The 23364-nt window shown below is 38.9% G+C and overlaps 2 protein-coding genes and 1 long non-coding RNA gene across 23 annotated transcripts in view; 1 reads left to right on the top strand and 2 right to left on the bottom strand.

Annotated features, from left to right (window-relative positions):
• The window catches only part of LOC110015459 (uncharacterized), a 160765-nt gene extending 149604 nt beyond the window's left edge, over positions 1-11161 (bottom strand). For 2 of the 3 annotated variants that reach the window (XR_013657816.1, XR_002873639.2), the window contains exon 1: positions 9410-9512. This is a non-coding gene — a long non-coding RNA (uncharacterized LOC110015459). Of the gene's footprint in view, positions 1-9409; positions 9513-11025 lie in introns of those variants that run through there. The other variant, XR_013657817.1, reaches the window with a different exon arrangement.
• On the top strand, positions 9548-19841 carry tmem98 (transmembrane protein 98). The gene is made up of 7 exons (XM_023957393.2): positions 9548-9688; positions 11917-12138; positions 13786-13917; positions 14013-14046; positions 14154-14269; positions 14363-14422; positions 16704-19841. The coding sequence occupies exons 2-7, from the start codon at positions 12008-12010 to the stop codon at positions 16903-16905; spliced, it is 675 nt and encodes a 224-aa protein (XP_023813161.1). The 5' UTR covers positions 9548-9688; positions 11917-12007; the 3' UTR covers positions 16906-19841.
• Positions 19759-23364, bottom strand: part of svilc (supervillin c) — a 19742-nt gene continuing 16136 nt past the window's right edge. For all 19 annotated transcript variants that reach the window (XM_023957394.2, XM_078951814.1, XM_078951816.1 and 16 more), the window contains 9 exons: positions 23191-23336; positions 21969-22071; positions 21682-21886; positions 21468-21601; positions 21234-21389; positions 20767-20910; positions 20559-20671; positions 20286-20441; positions 19759-20092 (listed from right to left, as the gene is read on the bottom strand). In XM_023957394.2, the coding sequence (XP_023813162.1) occupies positions 20063-20092; positions 20286-20441; positions 20559-20671; positions 20767-20910; positions 21234-21389; positions 21468-21601; positions 21682-21886; positions 21969-22071; positions 23191-23336 (1187 nt within the window). In that variant the 3' untranslated portion in view covers positions 19759-20062. The remainder of the gene's footprint in view (positions 20093-20285; positions 20442-20558; positions 20672-20766; positions 20911-21233; positions 21390-21467; positions 21602-21681; positions 21887-21968; positions 22072-23190; positions 23337-23364) is intronic.

The following is a 23364-nucleotide window of genomic DNA, read 5'->3' as shown; positions in this document are numbered from 1 at the left end:
CCGTGTTTTAGTTTTACAATTAAACTGTTACAAACTGTTTTGAAAACAATGGAGCGGGAAGGCATTAAGACACAAAAACAAGTCAAATACCAACCAAAACAAAACTTTAAACTTCAGATCAAACATTGACATCAAACTAATTACTTAAACTACTAGTTTAAGTAATTAGTTTGACCTTTTACCCAATAGAGTCATTTGGTCCATTTTCTTACTAACCAAAACCTAGCAAGAGCTGCAAAGTCACAGTTTAGAAAAATACAGTTTATGTTTTGTGGCTGTTTAGCCGTTCATTTATGTAACTTTTAAATATTAACGATAACTAAATTGTTGACTTTTTTAATATAGCAATTTTAACTTATTTTACTTTTGATAGCACTTCATACAAGCTCATTTCAAAATAAAATATGCCCTGTGTTGAAGAAGATCCTCCTGCTGCAGCAGCAAATTTACTTGAATGAAAAAAGAAAGGCATTTGAAACATGGTATTTTCTATACTAATGACTTTGGTGAACCTTCATCCTGTCTATAAACAAACCACACTTGATATTATTTTTTCTTAGTTATCTAGCATGTGACAAAGTATTTCCTTAACCTACTTTATTAAAACAAATGAGCTAAAACTACAATGTTCATTTTTTCTTGAAATCAATTTACTGAAGTTCTTTATCTTCCTTATAAAATTTCATTTTAGAGAGTTTCTAAGTCATTTTACAGAAGTGACATGAGTTTTTTCTGTAATTTACTAGACAGTTTGAAAACTTTGAAACAGTTTTTTTTTGTCTGAAATGCTGATAAAGTGTACATGTATGTGCAAAGACCCATTCCAATTACAGTGCAGCATCACAGCAGCATTCACTCTATTTCAGAGTCACTGTATAACATGGTAGATGCTGTTGTTACAGCAGAACATCGCATTACCTCAAAACACGCATTTTTCTAGTTCTACAAAATACGCATTATCCTCACATGTAAGAATCCTACGGTCTACTCCTGCCAAGACAAGGATTTCAGCTTCCCCAGAGACGCGCAACATAAAGCAGCAGCAGTTTTTCTGAATAAAAGTCTTCTGCAGTGATTAATTCTCAAGGACATGTCTTTGTCCTTTCCCCCCACAGAGTCCCAGCCTCTGTATCAGGGTCCACCTATTGTGTCGCATTCATGAACACTGAGCTTCACTCAGTTTCCATCCGCCTGGAAAAGAGAAAGCCCTCTAAGCCTGTGGAGCTGCAGGAAGCAGATACTCCTGGAGTAGAGCCAGGAGGATTCAGAAATAACTTTAGTTTCACCTTTTCTGGTTCAGGCTCAAGCATTTGAGCTTGAAAGGATAAAAAATGCATTCTAAAGTTTTTGAGTGAAGCCATTTTTCTAAAAAGCCATGAGTGCAGAGTGAGACTTTACCATATGATATAGGATACAGTCTCTGCTTGATTAAAAGAAAAAAAGCCTTTTATAGTCATTTATTAAATTGACACTGGGCTCATGGATTTGGAACAGCTTTTTCTGCATTTTCAGCTCGGCTAAAAATGCAAATTTCCCTGGGATTCTGATTCTGACATAGCTGGGTCACACTGACACGTGTCAAAACAGTTTCTGCACTTTAAAATATATGAAAATCCTGTTTATCTGAACAGATTTGTAGAAACAGAAAACTGATGAGAATTTTAACAAGTCACATTTTGAAAAACAGAATGAAGTGGGACTGAGTATACCTAAAACCCACTACAATCATACTAGATTCCACATAAAGGATGTTTTAAAGATTTAAGTATCCAATACCACAAAATTACATAAACTTAGATGAATGTGACATTGGTTCAAAGAAAACATTTCTCTCAGTTTCTGTCATATTTTAATTGGCACCAAATCCTGTGACTCAAAAAGTCCTGCAAACCTTATTTATAGATAAAAAAACAAATAGCAATCATAAAAAATGCGTATATAATACTTTGTTAAAGTAGCAGAGGAAAAACTTGGATATTTGAATTGAAGCTCCATAAAAAAATGAACTGTGTTTCTAAAGACTAAGCCAAAACAAAGCTATAAATGGCAAAAGAGTGATTAAGATGAGTGGAAAAAAATAGAAATCCTTTTTCAAACAGTGATGGGAACAACATGTCTGGATGATTGAGAAGGACTTGGCTGCAGACAAGATGGCGCCCGATACCATCAGCTGGATTATACCCAATCATACAACGCAGTTGTCTCAACGGGCCTCACAACGGTAATTTTACCATCAGTTATAAAATACAATAGCTGATTGCTGAACTAAACTAAACAGACAAAACATGTCATCCCTGCCCTTAGACCCTCCTTCTCCACAATGTCTACAGCCAGGTCCTCTCAAGTTGAATTAATAATAGTAAATTATCCACACAAAGTTGTAATGCATCTAAAAGCAATAGCTTTTGGAGATAAAATTAAGATTTAAAGATGCTAAACAAGGTAAAAAGATGTTACATTAAAGACCCACTCATATGAAAATGTTTTAACATGTTCTTCTGGCTTTTTCCTTTTGGAGGAAACAAAGAAAAGAAGCTTAAAATTACATTTCTGAATATTTTTTTATTTAAATTACTGTGAATCAGAAGCAGACAAAAATATTCCTTTTGAAAAAAAAACTAAGTTTACTTGTGACATGATGGGTGGGCCACAAGCCCCCTTTTCCGAGTCCTCAGGGGGAAACATGTCGGGGTTTTTTCATGCCAACCATCCTGCACACATCTCAGTGGTGAATATCTAATGATCTACTGCCTCTCTGCAGAAAATAGGTCATGGAAAAATCTTTGTATTCTGGCTAAAAACTGCATTATCATAATTTAAAGACGACTGGAAATGTGTTTACAACATACCAAAAGATGATCAGAGTGGGATTTGACATAAAACGGACAGTGTGAGTGTGAATTACCAGAAGAGAATCGGACATAAGAGTAAGACAGAGAAATAAAGAACATGGACAGGAAAAATGTCATTGAGAAGAATGAACTATAAGCAAGACTCTCCGTTGTTTTACTCTTTGGTTCTTTGTTTCTGCTGGTTGATGCTCATCTGACAGAGAGCATGACACACAATGGCAGCCCATGATAATGGACAGTTGATGCAGCTGTGACAATTGTCATATTAAATTGATGTCAGGACTGTGGCTTAAAGCAAAGATGTCTCCGTTTATTAAACGCCTGCTCCTCCTTGTGTCTACTAACCTCCCCCATTCTGAACACAGACACATTTTACGATAAAAGATTGAGCAAAAGCTCATAGTTGAACATGAAAAACGAAAATACGCCTACAGAAAATGTTTACAAATATAGGAAAATGGGAAAGGTTTGACTCAGTGATCGGTCTATCGCAACAGTTAGGGTAAATGATGAGAAATATTCATTTAAACTCTGATGGGGCAGTTGACATTCAAGTTTGCAGGCATCTGGCTTTTTCAAACAAACCACATGAATTTTTGTATTGATAGAGTTCAGCAAAGCTTTAACTGTTATGACTGAGATGAGGAATGGCTTTTTGTTACTCCACTATTAGATAGTTTTGATCAGCAAACTAAAACTTTAGCTTAAATTTACTTCATGGACGCAGAGATGACTTTTTTTTTTCCATGGTGGCATGCTCAGAAAGGTTAAAACAGAATATAGAAAAATAACGAAGCAGATTAAACTTTGCTAGTTATGACTGTGCATCAGTGGAGGTGCACTCTTGACTCCAGCCTCTTCCTTCAGCCATTTAATAAGAGGCTGAGAAAACTCGTTCCAGCACTTGTACACGCACCCTAACACAAAGATCATAAACAAACCCAGGAGTTTCTAAACAGTCACTGCAAAACTGTGCAGACCAGTGATGAACATGCTTTTTCTTTACAGAATTTCCTTTGAAGCACATCAATCTTTCTGGTATACCGTTAAGAAAGAAGGAAAAAGGTTTTTGGCAGATGAACCACTGAGGATCTTACACACAATTTAGTTTATTAAAAGTGCATGGAATAGAAAAAAAAAACACCCGTTTCACATTTGCAGTTAATTTTCAAGCTGAAGTTGCCTGGGAGTAGTTGATCCATGGGAAAACAGGGTTCGTTTCCCAGGGGACGCAATGAGCCTTATCCAGTGTGGTTCTTTGGGTGCGACCCTTCACGTTACTGCCCAACTATGTAGCCACAAGGGGGCTCGGGTCTGGATCCCCTTTTGCCAGTCCCCAACCCGGATAACATATCAGGTTGTGTCAGGAATGTAAAACTCTGCCAAACCAAATGTGCAGATCAAAGAAAGCTGATTCGCTGTGGCGACTCCTGACAGAATGTGCCGAAGGTGAACAACAACATTTCAAGCTAAAAGCAGCACTTATGAACAAATTCTTATAGATCCACTCCGATCATCTGTTGTGAAAGTATTCCCAGTTGTCTATTCATAAGGTTTTTCAGTTTTAGCCAAAATTCTGTGTAATTTTCTTGGACAGTTTCTACAGAGCAGCAGGAGTTCATTAGGAATTCACCTCAGAGCTGTGGGCAGGAGCGTTGGCACAGAGCTAACCTGCCTCCCTTCCCCTCCCCATTGCTGAAAGCTCTCAGTTTACACCAGGGGTGTCAGAATCCAAGCCTTAAGGGCCGTTGTCCAACATGTTTTCCAACCAACCTGCCATTAAAGCTCCTTATCGTCTAGACACACCTGATCCAGGTGATCTGCAGCAGATGAAGCTGGATTTCTTGAAAACCTGAAGTTTGACTCCCCTGGTTTACACACTGTCCCACTATCTTACAGCCCCCCCCCCCCCCCCCCCCCGGCCTAACATTACCAGCGCAACAAAAATGGCAAGCAATATTGGAGCTAGGACAAGGAAAACGAAGATGTATAAAGATCCGTTGAAGGTCCTACATCGCATCTACAATATTTTTCAAACAACATTTTTTTGTCTGCTCCTGATTCATGATTTGAACAAAGAAATACTCAGAAATGCAATTTTGAGCTTGATTTTCTGTATCATGAGAAAAATGCCATTAGAACATGTTAAAAACACCAAAAACACCATTGTCATTGAAGTGGGTCTTTAATCACACAACAGGCACCTTTAAATGAACTGGCTCACAGATGAGGTTTTCTCTTTGTGAACTCCACTGCAAATTTTCCATTTAAAAACTAGGATGTCATGACACAGATACAGACACATGAAAAGGGATTTTAGAAAAAAAAGCTCCTGACAGCTCAAATTTTACTTATACAATTCTTGTCAGTTGAGGATCGAGAGAAACTTCAAAGAAACCTGAGTCAGAAAGACAGACACACCTAATGAAGCATCACTGTGATTGACAGTTTGCTCCAGCATGCACCAGCTTTTGCTGAGGTACACTCCTTTCATGCTGGCTGCAGTTGGAGAGGAAGAGCAGATGGACAGATTCGACAGATTCGCTGTACATGAAAGGTGGAGCAAACAAAGTCAGATGTTGTCGTTCAATGACAGAGTTTACATCGACTCAGTTCACCAAGTATGCAAGATTGGGAAAAAAAGGGGGGTTGGGTTGGGTTTTGTCAGATATCTGTGATAAGGAGAGGTCCTAAAAACCTTCAAAAGGTTAAGAAAAACTTTATCTCATGGCTTCTTTGAGCTCCTAGATGGCTTTAATCTTTAGACAGCTACTTGGTCCATCCATCCATCCATTATCTTCCACATATCGATGACAAGGTCACAAGGCCAAAACAGAGACGAAACCTTCCTTTTCCCGTAACTTTCAGCTTCAGATCAGTTGAGAATTGTCTTTTTTTTAAAATAGATACAATCCTTCTGTGGAGTCCTGGGTTTCCACAAACTTCTCACAACCCCAAACTAACACCATCGATGCAACTAAAATTACAAGCAATAGTGGAGCTACCCAGCTATAGAGTTTTGAGCCAGATGCCAGCTCGGATGAGGAAGACACAGATGAAGATCTATTTGTCAACAAGTGGATGCATCAGACTGGACCGGAGCAGGGAGCTTGTAGCACTGTAGCACCCATGTCGTCGCTACAAACAACCTTTTTTCATCTGCTCCTGATTCACAATAACTTCAAAAAAGAACTGCTTGGAAGTGCAATTTTGTGCTTTATTTTCTTTATATACGTCATCAATGCATGAGGAAAATGCCACAAGAACATGTTAAAACACTTTTTTTTTCTATTGGAGTGGATCTTTAAGTTTATAATATTTCAAATTTACAATTTGAATTTTCAATTTCAAGTTTAATGCTTTATTTATTTATTTTGACAGTATGGTTTTTCTTTAACTTAAAGATGATGCTGATTTGACTCCAAAACTATGCTACTTCAGTTCAACTGCTAAATTTCCAGTTTGATTGTTTGGTCTGTACTCAAAAACTCTCAGCCCTGAGCGTTTGAACACATATTGACCTCAAATTTGTGCTTTTTGCTTCAGCTTTTGCTTTACTACAAAGACACCAGCACAGCCCCAATCTACCTTTATCACTACCCTTTTTCCCTGTAATAATTAAAAAATTAGAATCTTTTTTGCACACTTTTTATAATAGTTTAAACAAAAAAGCCATACGTATTTATGAAAACTGTCTGTCTTTGAACATTTTCAATGCATAGTAAACTGTTTTTGTAATATTTATTTTGTAATACATGTACCATCCCCTGGCATTCTTATTGCTATGACTATTGTTCTTATCATACATATTTGTTCTATTTGTTTTGAATAATAAAGTTAAAAAAAAAACCTTTATCACTTCCCCTCGCTCCACTCTGTAACAGACATCCATCCTATATTGAAGCAGTTTAACCTCAAAGGGGCCATTTTCCTATGGAAGCACGAAGTGCCAGACAGTTTTTTATTCAAAAATCCTTTTGCGAGTTCATAAAGGCACTCAAAGGCTCACACAGATCAATAACACCAGGGCTGAACTTTATGCCATAGGCAACATATTCATATCAATTACATTCCTCATGCTTCAAATGCCACAAGTCTGCATCACCTTCATGTTGACTGGAGAGTAAAAACCTGAGCCGTGAAGCTTGACTGCGCATTAAAAATTCATCTGCTTCACGCTATTTTCACACATTCTGGCAAATGGCTAATTAATATATGCGACACCAATACATGAAATGTTCCTACATTTTAATTTGCTGCCTCCTGTTTTAGAGACGCACTATGATACATCACTGTGTTACATCAGTCACACAGTTTACTGGAATGAGGCCCCCGCTAATTAAAGCTAGAAGTTTTACCCATTGAAAGCAACAGGTAAAACTGCAGAGAAAGCAGACAAATCCACATGGGAAGGTTCTTAAGGCCTGTACACACCGGGACGAATTTCGCGCGCGATATTCGCCGACGTTTAACGCCTCGTGACTAAACAAAGGGCACCAATGTGAGTGTGCACACCTACGCGAAAAACGCCACGCGTAAAAGCGTCATTTTAAAAAAAACGCCTCGGGTTCGTTTTTTTGGTTTGACGCGCTGCGTCAAAAACTATACGACCAATGAGAATGGCGCTTTTGCACACGTGTCTGGAGCTTCTGAAGTTACAGTAAAACGCAACTTGGGGGCGCTCAAACACAAAACTGTCTTGCTGAGCACACATACGTCACGGCGAAGAAGATAGACGACAAGTAGCGTCTACACTGCCGCGAAGAAATAAGACGTAGAAGATGCACTCACTGACGGACATTATAAAATATCCCAGAAAACGCTCATGATACATTTTCAGCTCTTGTAACAGTCGATAAAACTCCCCATGTTCTTCTCTTCTCGTAACTATGGGATGTACCAAAAATCGACGTCTTTTCCGGCGTCTTTCATCATTCAACAGAACAATAATTTCTTCATCGCTGGAACTGGAGCTGGAGCTACTGGTGCTGGAAATATTCATGTTTTCTTTGTTTGAATCTGACAAGCGCGTAAATACTTGCTCTCTTCTTCTGAAGAAAAGCGACTTTAAGAAGCGTAAAGTATCGCAGCGCCACCTTGTGTATAGGGGTTATTTCTGATTTACATTAAGCGCCATCTAATGTCAGGGAATGAAATTGCATGTTCGCTCGGCTCATCGTCAGCGAAAATCGCCTGGGTGTGAACACAAAAAACGTGGCGAAAAACGCTGGCGAATATTCGTCCCGGTGTGTACGGGCCTTTACCTGAGAGAAAGTATATGCAGTATCCATTCACAGTACAGGTGTCCTGCTGTTAGAGCACACCTGATTCGGGTAACTGCCATAGGTGAGGCAGAAGTGTCTGGAATACTGGAATGAGACACTCCAGGGGGTATTCAAGAAGGCCCGTTTAGACCATCCTGACGTTAACCCTGAACTCTGGCTGAAATCCGCCTGAACTTGCTTGCTCTGGGTATGTGGGTTCCAAAACACTGGATATGAGTTAGCGTATTTACGCTCGACTTGGTAACCCTGGGTTAAAGCGCGTGCACGGCAAGTACATACAGGCATTCTCAATGGATCGCCGATTTCTGGAGTCACCATGGAAACGCGTGGAGAAAAAAAAGAGAGCGCTATACTCCAGTGAGACGGAGTCGGAGATTTTAATGAAGGCATGTGAAGATTATACGTCCATCAAAAAAGTAATACGGCTGCATCACAAGAAAGAGTTTCTGCTTGGAGAAAAAGAACAGACAAAGTAAACGCACGAGTTTCTATTTCATTTCTATTTTCATTGTGACACATGTATATATATCCAACTTAAATGAATTAAATCAATTGGTAACAAGTAATTGAGTTAAATTTATTCAACCTAATGTCTTACGTCTATCCAACTCAATAATTGTTTATACGACTTTTTTTCCATCTTAATTTATTGTTCTTCTTGAGCTCTCTTATGTCTAAATTTGAGCCAACATATTTACCATGTTAAAAACTAAAAGTTAAACTATTTAATAAACTTAATATTTAATGGAGTCACTGTATCACGTACTGTCTGTATAAGTGATAATGTTGATTTATGATTAAGAGTATTTGAAATGGCATTGTTTACATTACTATATGTGCATGTGTGTGTAATTCCTTGTCTGCTTTTACTTATTTTTTCTATATTCTCAAATAAATATGACTAAATATCCAATTTGATATATCTATGTATAGATCCATATTCTTTCGTCTCTGCTCTTTTTTAGTTTATCTTGATTGCTTTAAATAAAGCAATTTCATTTCCATAGTTTATTAAAATGGAAACGCAAATGATGCAAATAAAACCAAGAGAATACCGAGCCAAGACTATCAGATACTGACATGAGTGTGAATAAATTAAATATGGTTTTAAATGGCGTCACCCTGTCCCACTTTTACCTTTTATTTTTATGGTTAACAATAACAAATATAAAGAAAGCTTTAATTATCCGTCGCTTTGCAGTAAACGTAAAGCCATTTGCACCTATCAGCGTTTAACCATCTTATTAAAAAAATCAGATTGATCTTTCCTACCTGTTTACCCTTTAACAGGCAGAGGACGCCACCTGTCCGCGCGGACACTTCTGCAGTCTGTGATTGATTAAACCACGTGCGTGGCTGGCACGGGGGAGGGGGGGGGGAGGGGGGAGGGGGGGTTACGAGAGCGCGCAACAGGTCAGGCCAGCTGCTCTGGAGCGCGTTCACGCAGCAGGTCAGGTCTGGAGATGTCGGCGCCGTCTCCGCGTTCCAAGCCTGGGATCCAAAATTATTCCGTCTCCTTACGGGAGCCGACTATGAGGACAAAATGTTTAGGTAAGTTGCCGGAAAGTAAACTTTACTCACATTTTAGTTTTGTTAAAAGTTGTTTTGAAAAGTTGGTCTTTGAGTTGTTGATTTTTTTAGACAAACTTGGAAAATATGCTTTCTTTGTTCTCCTGCCCAGGAAGAGAAAAAGCAAATTAGAAATAAAAAATATTTTCCAAAAGTTATTGTTGAACATTACTTAAGATATAGCCTATATGAAAATAAAATAAACAATTTCTTTAGTCATGTTATGGTGTAGTACTTTTATTCCAGCTTAAGGTTCACTTCTGGGCATTTGCAACGTGTCCTTCATTTTTTGAAACTAAAGGGATGGCAAAGCAACACAGTGGGTCTTAGACTGATAAAATATTCAAAGGGCACTTTATTTTTACAATTTAATCAGAGTTTTGTATTTTACATAAGTTGTAAAAGTAGAAAATGAAAGTTATATGTAATAAAGAAAAAAGCCCCTTGTCCAGTTTCATTTGCAACTTGACCTGAATCTATTAATTTGGAATACATATATATATATATACATACATACATACATACATACATACATACATACATATACACACACTGCTGGTTTTTAAGATTTATGACATAATTAAAACAGAACAGAAGTGAAACTTGCATCATTTTAATTAGTTGAGGCGAAGAGCTAATATTTATCTAATGTAAAAGCTGCAAAATATGGCATTGAAGGAAAATTGATCCACCAATATTATGTTTGTAAATTCGTGTTAGTTTTGACTGATTGTTTTTTTAAACTCTGACGTATCCATGAGACGTCCTTTCATCTCAAAGTTGCAGCTGGAAAAATATGTGATCATTTGGAAAACTTAATTCCATTTTAAGTAATATATATCAAAATAAACAGATGTGTTTTTGTTCTGTTACATTAAGTTGAATAAAAACCTACACATGTGAAGCTGCAGTTTTGCTCATTATCAGTTAAGACACGGGGTAAAATGTGTGCCGATGTTTCTGCACGCTAATCTGCTTTTGACACCTTGTTTATGTTCGCCTTTTAGCAGGAGGCATCGCAGATTTTAGGAAACCCGCGGCCTGGGAAAGGAAAAAAAAATGAGACAGAAAGGCTCACAGGCAGGAGAAAGCTGTGTGTGATACAGCGAGTGTAGCCCAGATTTAATCAGATTAAAGAATTACGACATTCCATGACTGAATTATGCATGTTCATCCAGGCAAAAATGAAGGTTTATCATGCTGTGATGCTGAAAGTTTCGCTTTGGTAAATTTGTGTTTAAAGTGTGAGCCTGTTTTGTAAGGGCTTTTCTTATTTATAGCATGATTACACTGTTAACAAGTTTTAGACACACACTCACCTGTGAGCAGGTGTGGCAAGATGGGTTAATGAGTGACCAGCGTGGGCAGAGGGCAGCCAAATGGAACAGTTTGAGACAGAAGCTATATGGCGCACAAATTAAACAGCACACGTCTTCAGCATTTGGCACAAACAGGCCAGGATTGGCTTCCATCTCTGTTGAGGTCCAGTGTGCTAAAGATGTGGAAAGAATTTATTCATAATAATCAGTAACCTGTAAACTTACATAAGTAAAAACAAAAAACGAATGGCCAAAAATTTGCATTTTATTCGCCTTTTGTGGGCACAAGTTAGGATTTGATTTGTCCAAAGTAGTATTTTGTTCAGACTGATTAGAATTTTGAACACATTAGTTTGTGCACACAGATTGGTATTTTGTTCACACAAGTTGGCATTTTATTTGCAATCTGTGGGGGAAAAAATAGTGCTTTGTGGACAGGAATGTGCATTTTATGCACACATGTAATATTTTAGCATCTTCAACTCCTACTACCAACTTGTGGCCACAAAATGCTAGTTTGTGTGCACTTAATGCTAATTTGAGCCCACAAAATGAAAATTTGTGGGCACCAAAGGCTTATTTACGCACTCAAATTACCATTTTGTGCACACAGTATTTTGTGTGTATAAATTAGCATTTATACACACAAATAAGTATTTTAGCATCTTCAAATATATTACTGATTTCGGACCACAATTTACTAATTTGTGAGCACAACATGCTTATTTCTGCCCCTATATTATTAATTTAAGGGAACATTTGTTTTTGTTTTTATTAAATGTCAGGTCTAGTGCTCAGTGCAGAAGTTTATTTTGCTACAAAAACGTCCTAAAATGTGGAGATCACTTGACTTTCTGTAATTAAAGCTAACAATTACTGTCTCTTCGACAGATGATCGCCCATCTCTAATTTGAGCTCGGACAATTGGCCCTTCCAGATTGGACTAATTTCCTCCTAAGGAGTCGCTGCCGTCTGAGTCACCATGGAAACGGTGGTTATTGTGGCTATTGGGGTGCTTGCAACCATTTTCCTGGCCTCTTTCGTTGCCCTGGTGGTGGTGTGCCGGCACCGATACTGCCATCCGCACGACCTGCTGCACCACTTTGACTCCAAGTCAGTGAATGAAAGCCTCTAAAAATCAATCCTCTGATCATAAAAGTTACACCTGTTTTATTTTTTGTTTGCAAATGGTTGGCAAAGGGTACAGGCCATTTGACTGTATGTGAGAACTGGACTGAGTGAGTGTGACGTCTCCCATAGAAAAGGATTCACTTCTGGCTTCAACCAAATGAGGTCAATTCTTCTTCTTTCTCTTTCGGCTTTTCCCATCAGGGGTCGCCACAGCGAATCATCGTTTTCCACCTCACTCTATCATGGACATCTTCTACCCTAACATTAGCCAACTTCAATTAATCTAATTCCGTTTTTCATGATACAGATGTCGCCATGTTGAAACCAGAAATCTTGAGTGAGCAGCGATTGGGCTAAGTCTGTCTGAGTTGATGTTTCTATGGCAACCAGTTTAGCCAATCAGGTCTGAGCTTACAGGTAGTCCACACCCCTACCACTTGAAAGCGGATTCCTCGAAATCTCTCAATCGAACGTTCAACATAAGACCAGATACTTTTATTAAAGCATCTGATTGGTCAGTTTAAAATTTGAATAATTTGCACTACAGAAAAATTATCATGTAAAATTAATTAAGATTACAAGAACATGTAAAAAAAAAAGGTTGCAGAGCAAGAATGGTTATTCCTACAAATAGATTGAGTAATAGCTGTTTATTTCTCTATAGAAGTTTATGGGATTTTGGCTTCTTGGAGCCAGTGGGTACTTCCTGTTAGGGAGCAGGGTGCACTCAGTCTAACTCTCACATATAGTCAATGGTTCAAGCCTGTATCATGACATCAGTAAAGAATTTCATATTTCCCAAAACAGGTCCTCAGATCATCTGTACATCTTGTTTCTGTAAAGCGGCACATAATTTAACCAAGCATTTTATCTTCAAGCCTCTAGAGAACTCAGTGAAGAGTGGATTAACTGAATCAGGTCCTCTGATGCTGAAAATAGGAGCAGAAATATTAAATTGGCTTTTTATTTTATAGATTAATTAAACAGCACAACTTGTACACAAAGCCAGTAAAACCCGTTTTCAGAAAGAGAGAAGGGTTATCATCTGAGACGCTCCAGTAACGTTAAACAGCAAATAGTCAGAACAACAAAGAAAAAAGTGTGTAAATCAGTGTGTGGGGTGAAAGTTACTACAGGTCAAATATGACTAAAATAATTTAAAAATGTTTAATTTTTGTCTACTTTTATTTGTCTTCATAAAGAAACATGTGTAAACTGGGAAATAAAAAAAAAGCAGTTTAACCTGCTACTCCTTTGTGAATATATTTATTTATCTATTTCCCTTTGAACCTGATACTTTTTTTCCACCCATGGATTTATAGTTTTGTGAATTTTGTCAAAAATGGATTTCTTATCAGTTCATCATGATTGAGCATCAATTAGATTAATCTTATATTTACCCCTAAACAGTGACAAATATGTCAGAGATTGGTAATGAGAATGATCTCAAACTTGATATGTATAGTTTATCAACTCAAACATCATTGTTGTATTGTGGCAAAAGGAGAGTCATTTGTTAAGACACTGGTTAACCACAGAAGACACGTTTCTTTTATTTGAAGCACCTCTAATCCCTACCTGCTCCCTTATAGCTGGTGACTTTTCATTTCTTCCTTTGTCTTGGTGCAGACCCACTCTGGATTTGATTGGAGCCATGGAGACGCAGAGCGAGCCATCAGAGATGGAGCTGGATGATGTGGTCATCACCAATCCTCACATTGAAGCCATCCTGGAGAACGAGGACTGGATAGAGGACGCTTCGTATGTCCGTCCTGCTGGCATGTTAGACTGAAAACTGTCATGGCTTCTTCAGTTTTACGGTTGTTAAACGTGTACTTTCAATTTGCCTCCAACAGGGGCTTGGTGTCTCACTGTATCTCCATCCTGAAGGTACCAGCTGGGAAGACTCCTCAATGAGTGTTCTCCAACTGCTTCCCAACCATCTAATCACTCTTACTTTTGTTCACATGTAATTTTGTTAAATGCTCTTCAAACAGATCTGCCACACTTTGACAGAGAAGTTGGTTGCCATGACGATGGGCTCAGGGGCTAAAGTCAAAGCACCAGCCAGCTTGAATGACATTATATCTGTGGCTAAGCGCATTGGCCCAAGGTAAAAAAGAAAAGTAGAAGAATAAAAAGGTAGACATGTATAATAAACACACCTCACTTCATCTGATATGGACTCCTACATTTTTTTTCACAGAGTGGACGATGTGGTCAGATCCATGTACCCTCCGCTGGATCCAATACTCCTGGATGCCAGGTAACCATTTAGAGAACACATGGTCCTGTACTAAACTGTTGCTGGGAAAAAGTGGTCCAAAATATGAAAACGTACAGTGCAAAATGAGTAAATATAAGACTGCTTCATGTATTTGTACTTTTTCATCCATGATAATATAAACTTGCTTCTTCCCACTCCTTTTCAAGAAATAAATCAAGCTTTGCTCACTATATTTAATTAAGCAAAAGTGATTTAAGGGTCTTTTTTTGTTTTATTTTCTGTTTTTAATATATGAATTTCATCATTTCTGTTATGAGTTTGATAAATCTGTGTACATTCTTTATTGCTTTGATTACAATGCTTGAAATAAATCAAAACAAATCAAATAATCGTATGTAAAGAAGGATCAAGGTAAGTTTTGTTTTCATGAGCAGCAGGCTCAAAAAATGACCCAAAACTTTTTTTTGATTTTTTTTAAAACGTCAGGATAAAAGTTGATGAAATAAATTGATACTTTGTGCGATGTTGTTGTGGTTGTTGACATTGACTGTATATATAAACTAGACTGAGGGATCAATAAATCCAGGAAGTATCTGATGGCTCCAAAAGGCTGAAGACTATACAGCTGTTATTACTCATTCTATTTGTCACAATAACCATTCTTGCTCTGCTATCATTTTTTTAACATGTTCTTGCTCATTTTATTATATTTTATTTTCCCGTTATTTTTCTCTGTAGTGGAAGTTACAAACTGGCCAATCACATGCCTCAGTAAAAGTAGGAGGTGCCTTCTGGACCCACGTTCAACGTTTTAAAACGATTGAGAGATTCTCCTGAGCCCGCTTTCGAGTGTTAGGGGTGTGGACTTCCAACAAGCTCACCTCTGATTGGCAAGAGTGGACGCCATTGAAACAATGACAATTCGTCATCTGGCTTCATCATGGCTGCATCCATATTGCAAAAAAATGGCTACTGAAATGATTTGATTTGTTAGGAGCCAGAAGTAAGCAATTTTTCATGGGTGACATCACACTCACTCTGTCCAGCTCTCATGTACAGTCAATGTTGGTTGAACATTTGTTATTCAAAATGCTCCAAAACCTCTAAATGGTACAGCCCCACTCATTATTCAGAATACCCTCCTAACCAGAACTCAGAATAAGGTGTTGAACCAAAATGAAAGACAAAATGGAAGAAAAAAATCCAGAAATACATTGTCTGATTTTTAAAGAATATATTTGTAAATGATGGTGGAAAATAAGTGTTTGGACATCTACAAACAAGCAAGATTTCTAGCTTTCACAGAGCTGTAACCTCTTCCGTAAGAGGATCCCGTCCTTTATTCGTTACCTGTATTTATGGCACCTGTTTGAACTGGTTATCTATATAAAAAGACACCTGACCTCCTAGTGACGGACCTGCAGAGAGCTGGGACCAAAGTCACAAAGACTACCATCAGTAACACACCACGCCGCCAGGGACTCAAATCCTGCAGTGCCAGACGTGTCCCCCTGCTAAAGCCAGTACATGTGCAGGCCCGTCTAAAGTTGGCTACAGAGCATTTGGATGACCCGGAAGAGGATTGGGAGAATGTCCTATGGTCAGATGAAACCAAAGTAGAACTTTTTGGTAAGAACTCTACTCGCCGTGTTTGGAGGAGAAAGAAAGCTGAGTGGCATCCAAAGAACACCAAACCTACTGTAAAGCATGGGGGTGGAAACATCATGATTTAGGGCTGTTTTTCAGCAAAGGGATGACTGATCAATGGCTGGGTTTTTCAGCACAATCCCAAACACTATGCCCGGGTAAAGATGGAGTGGCTTCATAAGAAGCATTTCAAGGTCCTGGAGTGGCCTAGCCAGACTCCAGATCTCATTTTTATAGAAAATCTTTGGAGAGAGTTGAAAGTCTGTGTTGTCCTGTGATTGCCAATAAAGGGTTTATAACAAAGTATTCAGTTGAACTTTTGTTTTTGACCAAATACTTATTTTCCACCACAATTTACAAATAAATTATTTCTAAATCAGACAATGTGATTTTTTTTGGATTTTGTTTTCTCATTTTGTCTCTCATAGTTGAGGTTTACCTATGATGAAAATAATAGGCCTCTCATATCTCCCAATGTATATCAAACCTATTTCAGATATTAAGTCATACATTGATTAGAAAAAAAATATAAAAGAAGATAACCTTATCTGACATTAATATAAGCATTATTGAGACTAAAAAGCAGGGTAACCTCTAAAAGCGTCAAATGTTTTTAGGGGTTGAAAACAAGCATTTTTTAATCCACTTTCTAACTTGTCCTCTCTTATTTCAGGGCCACTGCTTTGCTCCTTTCAGTCAGCCACCTGGTGCTGGTCACTCGCAACGCCTGTCACATGTCCGGCAGCATGGACTGGATCGACCAGTCCCTGCACGCTGCAGAAGATCACATGGAGGTCATCCGTGAGGCGGCGCTGGCCTCTGAACCAGAACGATACATACTTGGAGCTGATGCTCAGAGAGAACAGTCCATCTGAAAAAAGCCGGGAAGTCCACTTCATTTTCTGGTTCAAGAATTATATAAACCCACTTTTTTTTTTAAACTAATCACTGAGTCAAGAGTAAAAAGGATGTTCTGATGCAGACAATGAGACGGCAATGCACCCTTATTCCCACAAAAAGGCATAATTTATTTCAGAGTGCAAACAATTATCTTTTACTTAATTGGGATGTTGGGTAATACATGTCAATTCAATGTCACACACTTATGAAGCTTTGTTACTGATATTATTTGAACAAAAAGGTGCAATTAATGTGCCATCACCCAACTCACATGAACCTGCAGCACAGTCACATGAAGGCTTAGTCACATAATCCATTCTGGCAAAATAACATGCGGCAGACGGTGAACCCAAAAGGTTTGGCTTGACTCGGCGGAGTAAAACGACACTAGTCCGACGGTGTTTTCAGGGAGTACAGTCAGTGAGACTCCTTAATGTTAAGAAAATTCACTTTATTGGCATGAAGTAAGCCTGCCCTCACTTTCCATCATCCATGTGTTTACACCCTTCCCACTAGTTTACAGCCCATCACCACCTCAACCTAATATTCCTTGGTGCAACAAAAATGGTAAGGATTATTTATCGGAGTTGTACAGTTTTGATCCAGATGACAGCTCAGAAAACAAAGACACACATGGATCTAGTCGTGGATGCATCAGAATGGAGCAGAGCGGGGGAGCTTGTGGCCGCCGATTTTAGCTTTCGGGTCACATTCGCAAGCTTTTTCCAAAAGCATTTTTTTTTTGTCTGCTCCTGATTCACTACAATTTAAATAGAGAAATACTCAGAAATGCAATTTTAAGTTTAATTTTCTTTATACTGTATATGTTCTTCATCATCAGAAAAAATGCCACAAAAAACATGTTAAAAACACCAAAAACACAAGATTCATTGGAGTGGGTCTTTAAAACATTATTTAGCCCTTTTGTTTGTTGCTTTTCCTTTCCCTGAAAAGATTTTGCCACGAACATCAGCGTGTTGAAGGTTATTTGTCTTAATCTAATACTTTAAAGCAGGGCTGCCACAACCTGGTCCTCAAGATCTTTCATGCTTCCCTTTGTCTAGCTCCTGTGAACTGCTTTCTGCTGATCAGCTGATTTAGGCGTTTCCTCATTCTAACTGAATACACTTGAGCTCCAGGTAATCAGTAGCAATAAGTGCAGGGAAAGCTGGAAAACAGGCAGGGTGGTAGATCTTGAGGATCATGATTTGGGCAGCCCCACTCCAGTGGGTACATACAGTACAAACCAAAAGTTTGGACAGACCTTCTCATTCAAATGAATGGGAAGGTGTGTCCAAAGTTTTGGTCAGTACTGTAATATGTACAGTGGACGAAATAAGTATTTGATCTCTTACGGATTTTGTAATTTTGCCCACTGTAACCCTGTAACCCTTGTGCTATCTTAGGCACTTTAACGTTGGGAGTTGGGTCATCTAGACCCACTAGATAGTGCGCTGAACCTTTTTTCTTCAATGATTTGTGATCTTCACTGGTGTCCATGGATTACATGAAATCTTTCCACCTTTATCCACCTTTGTCATGGTAGGGAGAACACGTCAAAGTCAGGGTGGGGTCATCTAAGATAGCACAAGGGTTAAAAGAAGCTGACAGTCTGTCATCTTAATGGTAGGTTCATTTGAGCAACGAGAGATTAAATTGAGAGAAAAGTATTTGAACCCCTAGTAACTTTGAGGAGTTCTGGTTCACACAGACAGGTTAGACTCTCCTAATCAACCTGTCACCTGAGTTACAGACTGCAATCTCCAACATGGAAAAGACCGTCTTCAATTTAACCCACAAAATCGGCTATTGATCAAATCCATATTTCTTTCACTGTATGCTGACATTAATTCTTCCTAAAAACAAAAAAAAAACAAAAAACATTTTGATAACCTTTAGACTCCACCGAGGAAGTCTTAATTCCATTTTTGGTACCTATTTTTGCAACCTTTTATTTGTTGAGTCAAAACATTAACTTCTGAATTATTGTCAAGCTTTTCCGCATAAATGATGCTGAAGAAAAAATTAGTTTTAAATTGTCTTTCATACTTAGAAAGTGGACCATTGGAATTTTAAGGATTCAGTATTGCTGCTTTGATCATAAACGAATTTAACATTTCTACTGTTTACGTGATAAACTAATACATATTCCTGAAGTGGCGCAAAACGAAAGACTAGCTGACCTCTGAACTTTTCCATTCAACCTTTTTAATGAAAAAGTTTATAGGCAACCACCGTAAGGACATGAAAAACAAAATCATTTATGTATTCAAAATAAGATGTTGCTGCTCTTTTATCTCTAAGCATCAAAAAAATGAGGAACACATTTACTGTAACCTGACAACACGAGTCATTTGTCTGAACGGCTGCGCGGCGACAAGGTTTTGGAGCGGCGTGTTGGTTGAAGTGAAGCAGAATTAGCAGTTTTGTACCAGAGGGATATTATTGGAGCATGTCTAGCTGTTCTTTCATGCATAACTAATAGTGAATCCCCGAAGAGCCCTAATAAAGCGTCACCAACAGACACTGTGAACACTCCGGCCTCCGCTATAGTAGCACACATAGCACAGAGCCTCGCAGACAAATTAACTCGTGCGCCTTGACTGACACACAAAAGTGAAACATGCGATTTGTGAAATGTTCAGTCAGGTAAAGAAATCAGTGAATTAATTACTAAAAGCTTTTTATTTTTGTGGGTTTTTTTGTTGATCCCTGTAGGAAAACCTTTTTATCAATCATGTGTATTAATTGGTTAATTATGTCTTTTGCTTCCATATGTTTGTGTCACTGACTTGTGTTGGGAATTATGCCTCATAGGAAAAAATGACTTTTTATTGTATTTTTAATTTTATTTTTGCTTGGAACCATACAGGAAAGAAAATCCATATTCAATAAAAAGTTCACACATTCATACTAGTTTGACATAGATGAAGCTATTTTTTTTCCTCTTGTCACATGGAGAGCATTACTTTGTGCAACAACGTGGCGCCAACATGCGTGCGACACCTTCCCTGCTTGTGGAAGGAGGAAGTTCCGGCTGCAGGAGCAACAGTCAGACTCCAATGTTCCTACAAGTCTAACAGAACCTTTGCTCTTCTTTAGATCCGTTTGCTTCCAGCTCGGGAAGGAGGCTTATTTATCTCTTTTCATTTCCAATATTGTCTAAAAACACAAAAGCAATCATTTATTTACAATGTAGAAATCAGTTTATGAGCAGAATATCAATATTGAAGATACAAACGTCCTCTGAGGATTTATCATGAAAACCCCGTCATTTACTTTCAGTTTTTGAATGCTGGGGAAACACTGCCCTCTGCTGGTTAGATGATGTCACTGCACTGCTGCTTCTTTTTACCTGGAAGTCCTGATCTGACAGGTAGACCTCGAGCTGCTGAGGATCCACTCCCTCAGGTAGAGGACTCTTCATCAACTCCTCCGAAGGGTCCTGCGTCTTCATGAGCTGCGCCAGGGCGTCCTGCACCAAGGTCAGCTTCACTTGGCCTTCATCACCCTGTCACCAAACCCAATGACAGACATGCAGAAGTTAAGAGAAAATAGTGTTTTGGGGGCTTTTAATATTTTCTTGAGGAGCAAATTAAGCTTAAAAAAATTGGTTGCATGTTCATACCTGTGTTTGAGGTCTGGGACACCTCTCCCAGCGGGGGAACACATTGGTAAAGGTGAGAGGTTCTAACCCCTCCAGAATAAGGTAAGCATGCGGGGGCCTTCGTGGGTTCATCTCTGGATTAAAAACAGGAAAGCACATTTTAAGTCCATCAGATGGCTGCAGTGGCCTCTATTTGAGGTCGCTGCACTTGCGAACGCATGTCCCTGACCTTTGCAGTACTGCAGCGCCGTCTGCATGGCACATTTTCTCTCATTATGCCAGAGGGTCCACGCCGAAGCCGAACTCTCCGTCTGCTCTGGCTGACCTCTCTGCCACAGGTACACCTCTAGTCGGTTGTCGAGCAGGAACAAGGCTGAGGATTTAGGAAGGTTAAAAAAGATTTGTAAGAACAATAGAATACAACAAAATGAGTGAAACATTTTTTACTGCTCATTTTCAGCTGTTAAGTATTTTGCAAATTTGTTTTAATTTTTTCTGATTTCTGTAGGAATTATTTCCTTTTTGTAATAAGAGCAAATAAGAACAAAAAGCAACAGCTCTGTAGTTTCATTGCTAGTATCAAAATAATTAAAGCTAATATTGGCAAGTATTGTTTTAGGCAATAAGGACACGCTGACAATTTTACAACCAAAGAGACAAAATCGTTTTGTTTTTCAAACTGTTGAGGAACTGAACCTGGCTGTGATACAGTGTAAAGGCTCTCCTGGATGAAGGGCATGGCCATCACGAGCCCCGGCAGCCGTGAACGGCTCAGGAGCTCCCTGGCCTGAAATTTGCCAGATGAGGTCGTCAGATGGAAGAGACGAGGTGTGAAGTTATACTTTCCTGGATCTGTGAAAAGAGGGGAAATAAAGTCAATTATTAGTGCATTTTAGCAGCTAACAAATGAAAAAGTGGCTGACGTTGCACCTTGCAGCATGCAGTCATAGGCCTTCCTGTCCATCGGTCCCAGAGCGGCCCAGAAGCCTGTGGGTTCTGAACCTTCTTCCACAAAATGCACATTAACGTGGCTGCTTTTGTGAAGACCAAGCTCTGGAGGACACCTGTTCCGTGCAGAAACCCCAAACTCATGAGCTACAGAACGATGCTGCAGTTTACGACAACATAGCAAACATATAAATACATTTGAGTGAGTTGCTCCACGGCTCTCTTGCTGACTTCTCTGGTGTTATTGTGAGCCTTACAACCAATCCAGAGATACAGCTCCCCCTGTTGGCTGTTCAGCAGCACGACAGAGCCCCTTGACCTCAGACTGGCACAGCAGCAGTCCACCTCCAGGAGCGAACCTTCCTGTGGGAGCTCCCCTCGCACACAGAATAGACGCCACTCTGCCAGCAGAAACATGGCGTCAGAAAACCTGACAGAGGAAATGTAAGTAGCTTGGAAATCTGAGATAAATGTGTCTTGCACCTGCACTTGTGAATGTTTCCTCTCGCTTCCCCTTGTGAATAACCAGACCTCCCTGGAAAAGTTGCAGGAAACAGGGGGGCTCCTCACCCTGAGGTACAACCACCTACAGAAACAGAGGATTTAAGACTTTTTTTAGGAGACTTCAATCATTGTTGACCATATATGTGATATTTTTACAGTGAAAACAACGGAAGAGCTGCTTTTACAGTATATCTGACCTTTTTAACCAACTTATATGCTATCATTAGTGTAAACTTTGTATACTTTTATCCCTCCCTTTTCAAATAACGCTTTTTTTTTTTATCTCGTGTACTCTTGGCACTGCTCCTGTCATCATATTGTGTTTTTCTTAATTCCAGACTAAGAGTCTGGAAAATACTCTCTAACAGGACTTTTTTCTTTTCTTCATTTATTGTTTCAGAGGTTGGAGGAACCGTTTTCTGTTTTTCTATGGTCCCAAATATTTGACCAAGAAAAAGAAAAAGGAAGGGTGCACGCTTTACTGAATTTTCTTTCAGGGGGAACTGGGTGTGTGGAAAAGGAGAAAGAATCCAAAATGGAGTTGGAAGAGGTTTTGTGTTTAGGGACTTTTGACAGCTCGTTTTAAGGTGCAGATTATTTTTTGCTGCTTCACTAATTCACTCAAAGCTTTTGTGGAAATTTGGGCTGTTAAGAATGTGCTGTGTTCTGTTAGTAGAGATTCTTCTTTGCTACATTTTTCTTTTTTTGTTTCCTTGTCTGGCTCATTTTTGTAAATATTAAATTTGTAAGTTTTTATTCTGATTTCGCTTAAATTTGGAATGACTAAATAGCTTGGATTGTTTTTGTACTTTGCTATAGGAATCCACTCTGATGAGGAGGAAAACAAAGACGTACTTGGATCTATTCATCTTCAAGTAGATGCATCAGAATGGAGAACAGCAGGGAGCTTGTGGAAAGCCCAAGGTCTTTTCTTCGTCCCAAATAAGCTCCTTTTCAAACTGCTTTTTTCATTTGCTCCAATTCACCAGTATTAGAATAATGAAATACTCAGAAATGCAATTTTAGCTTAAATTGCTTCATACGTGTCCTCCACCATCAGAAAAATGCCACAAGAAGATATTAAAAACACCAAAAAGACAGTTTTCACTGAAGTGGGTCTTTAAAAAGTCCCAAAGTTATATTTTAATTCTTGAACAATAATCAGATTCTCCATTAACTCTTCTTGGTGCCAGAACCTCACCTGAGACTCTTCATGGTTCTTGAGCCCGATAGACAGGAAAGCTGCCGTATCCCGTCCGCTCACATTGGAATGCCGTCCACGCCACAAGAAGAAGGCCGTTTTCTCTTCAGATCGAGAAGCCCTCTCGCTCTCATCGGAGTCATTATCTACATCAGCGAAACAGTGAAGTGTGAA

The sequence above is a fragment of the Oryzias latipes genome, chromosome 8, assembly GCF_053564925.1.
Source record: "Oryzias latipes strain Hd-rR chromosome 8, Olatipes_Hd-rR_3.1".
Classification (NCBI taxonomy): domain Eukaryota; kingdom Metazoa; phylum Chordata; class Actinopteri; order Beloniformes; family Adrianichthyidae; genus Oryzias; species Oryzias latipes.
This window is presented reverse-complemented; position numbering and strand designations above follow the sequence as displayed.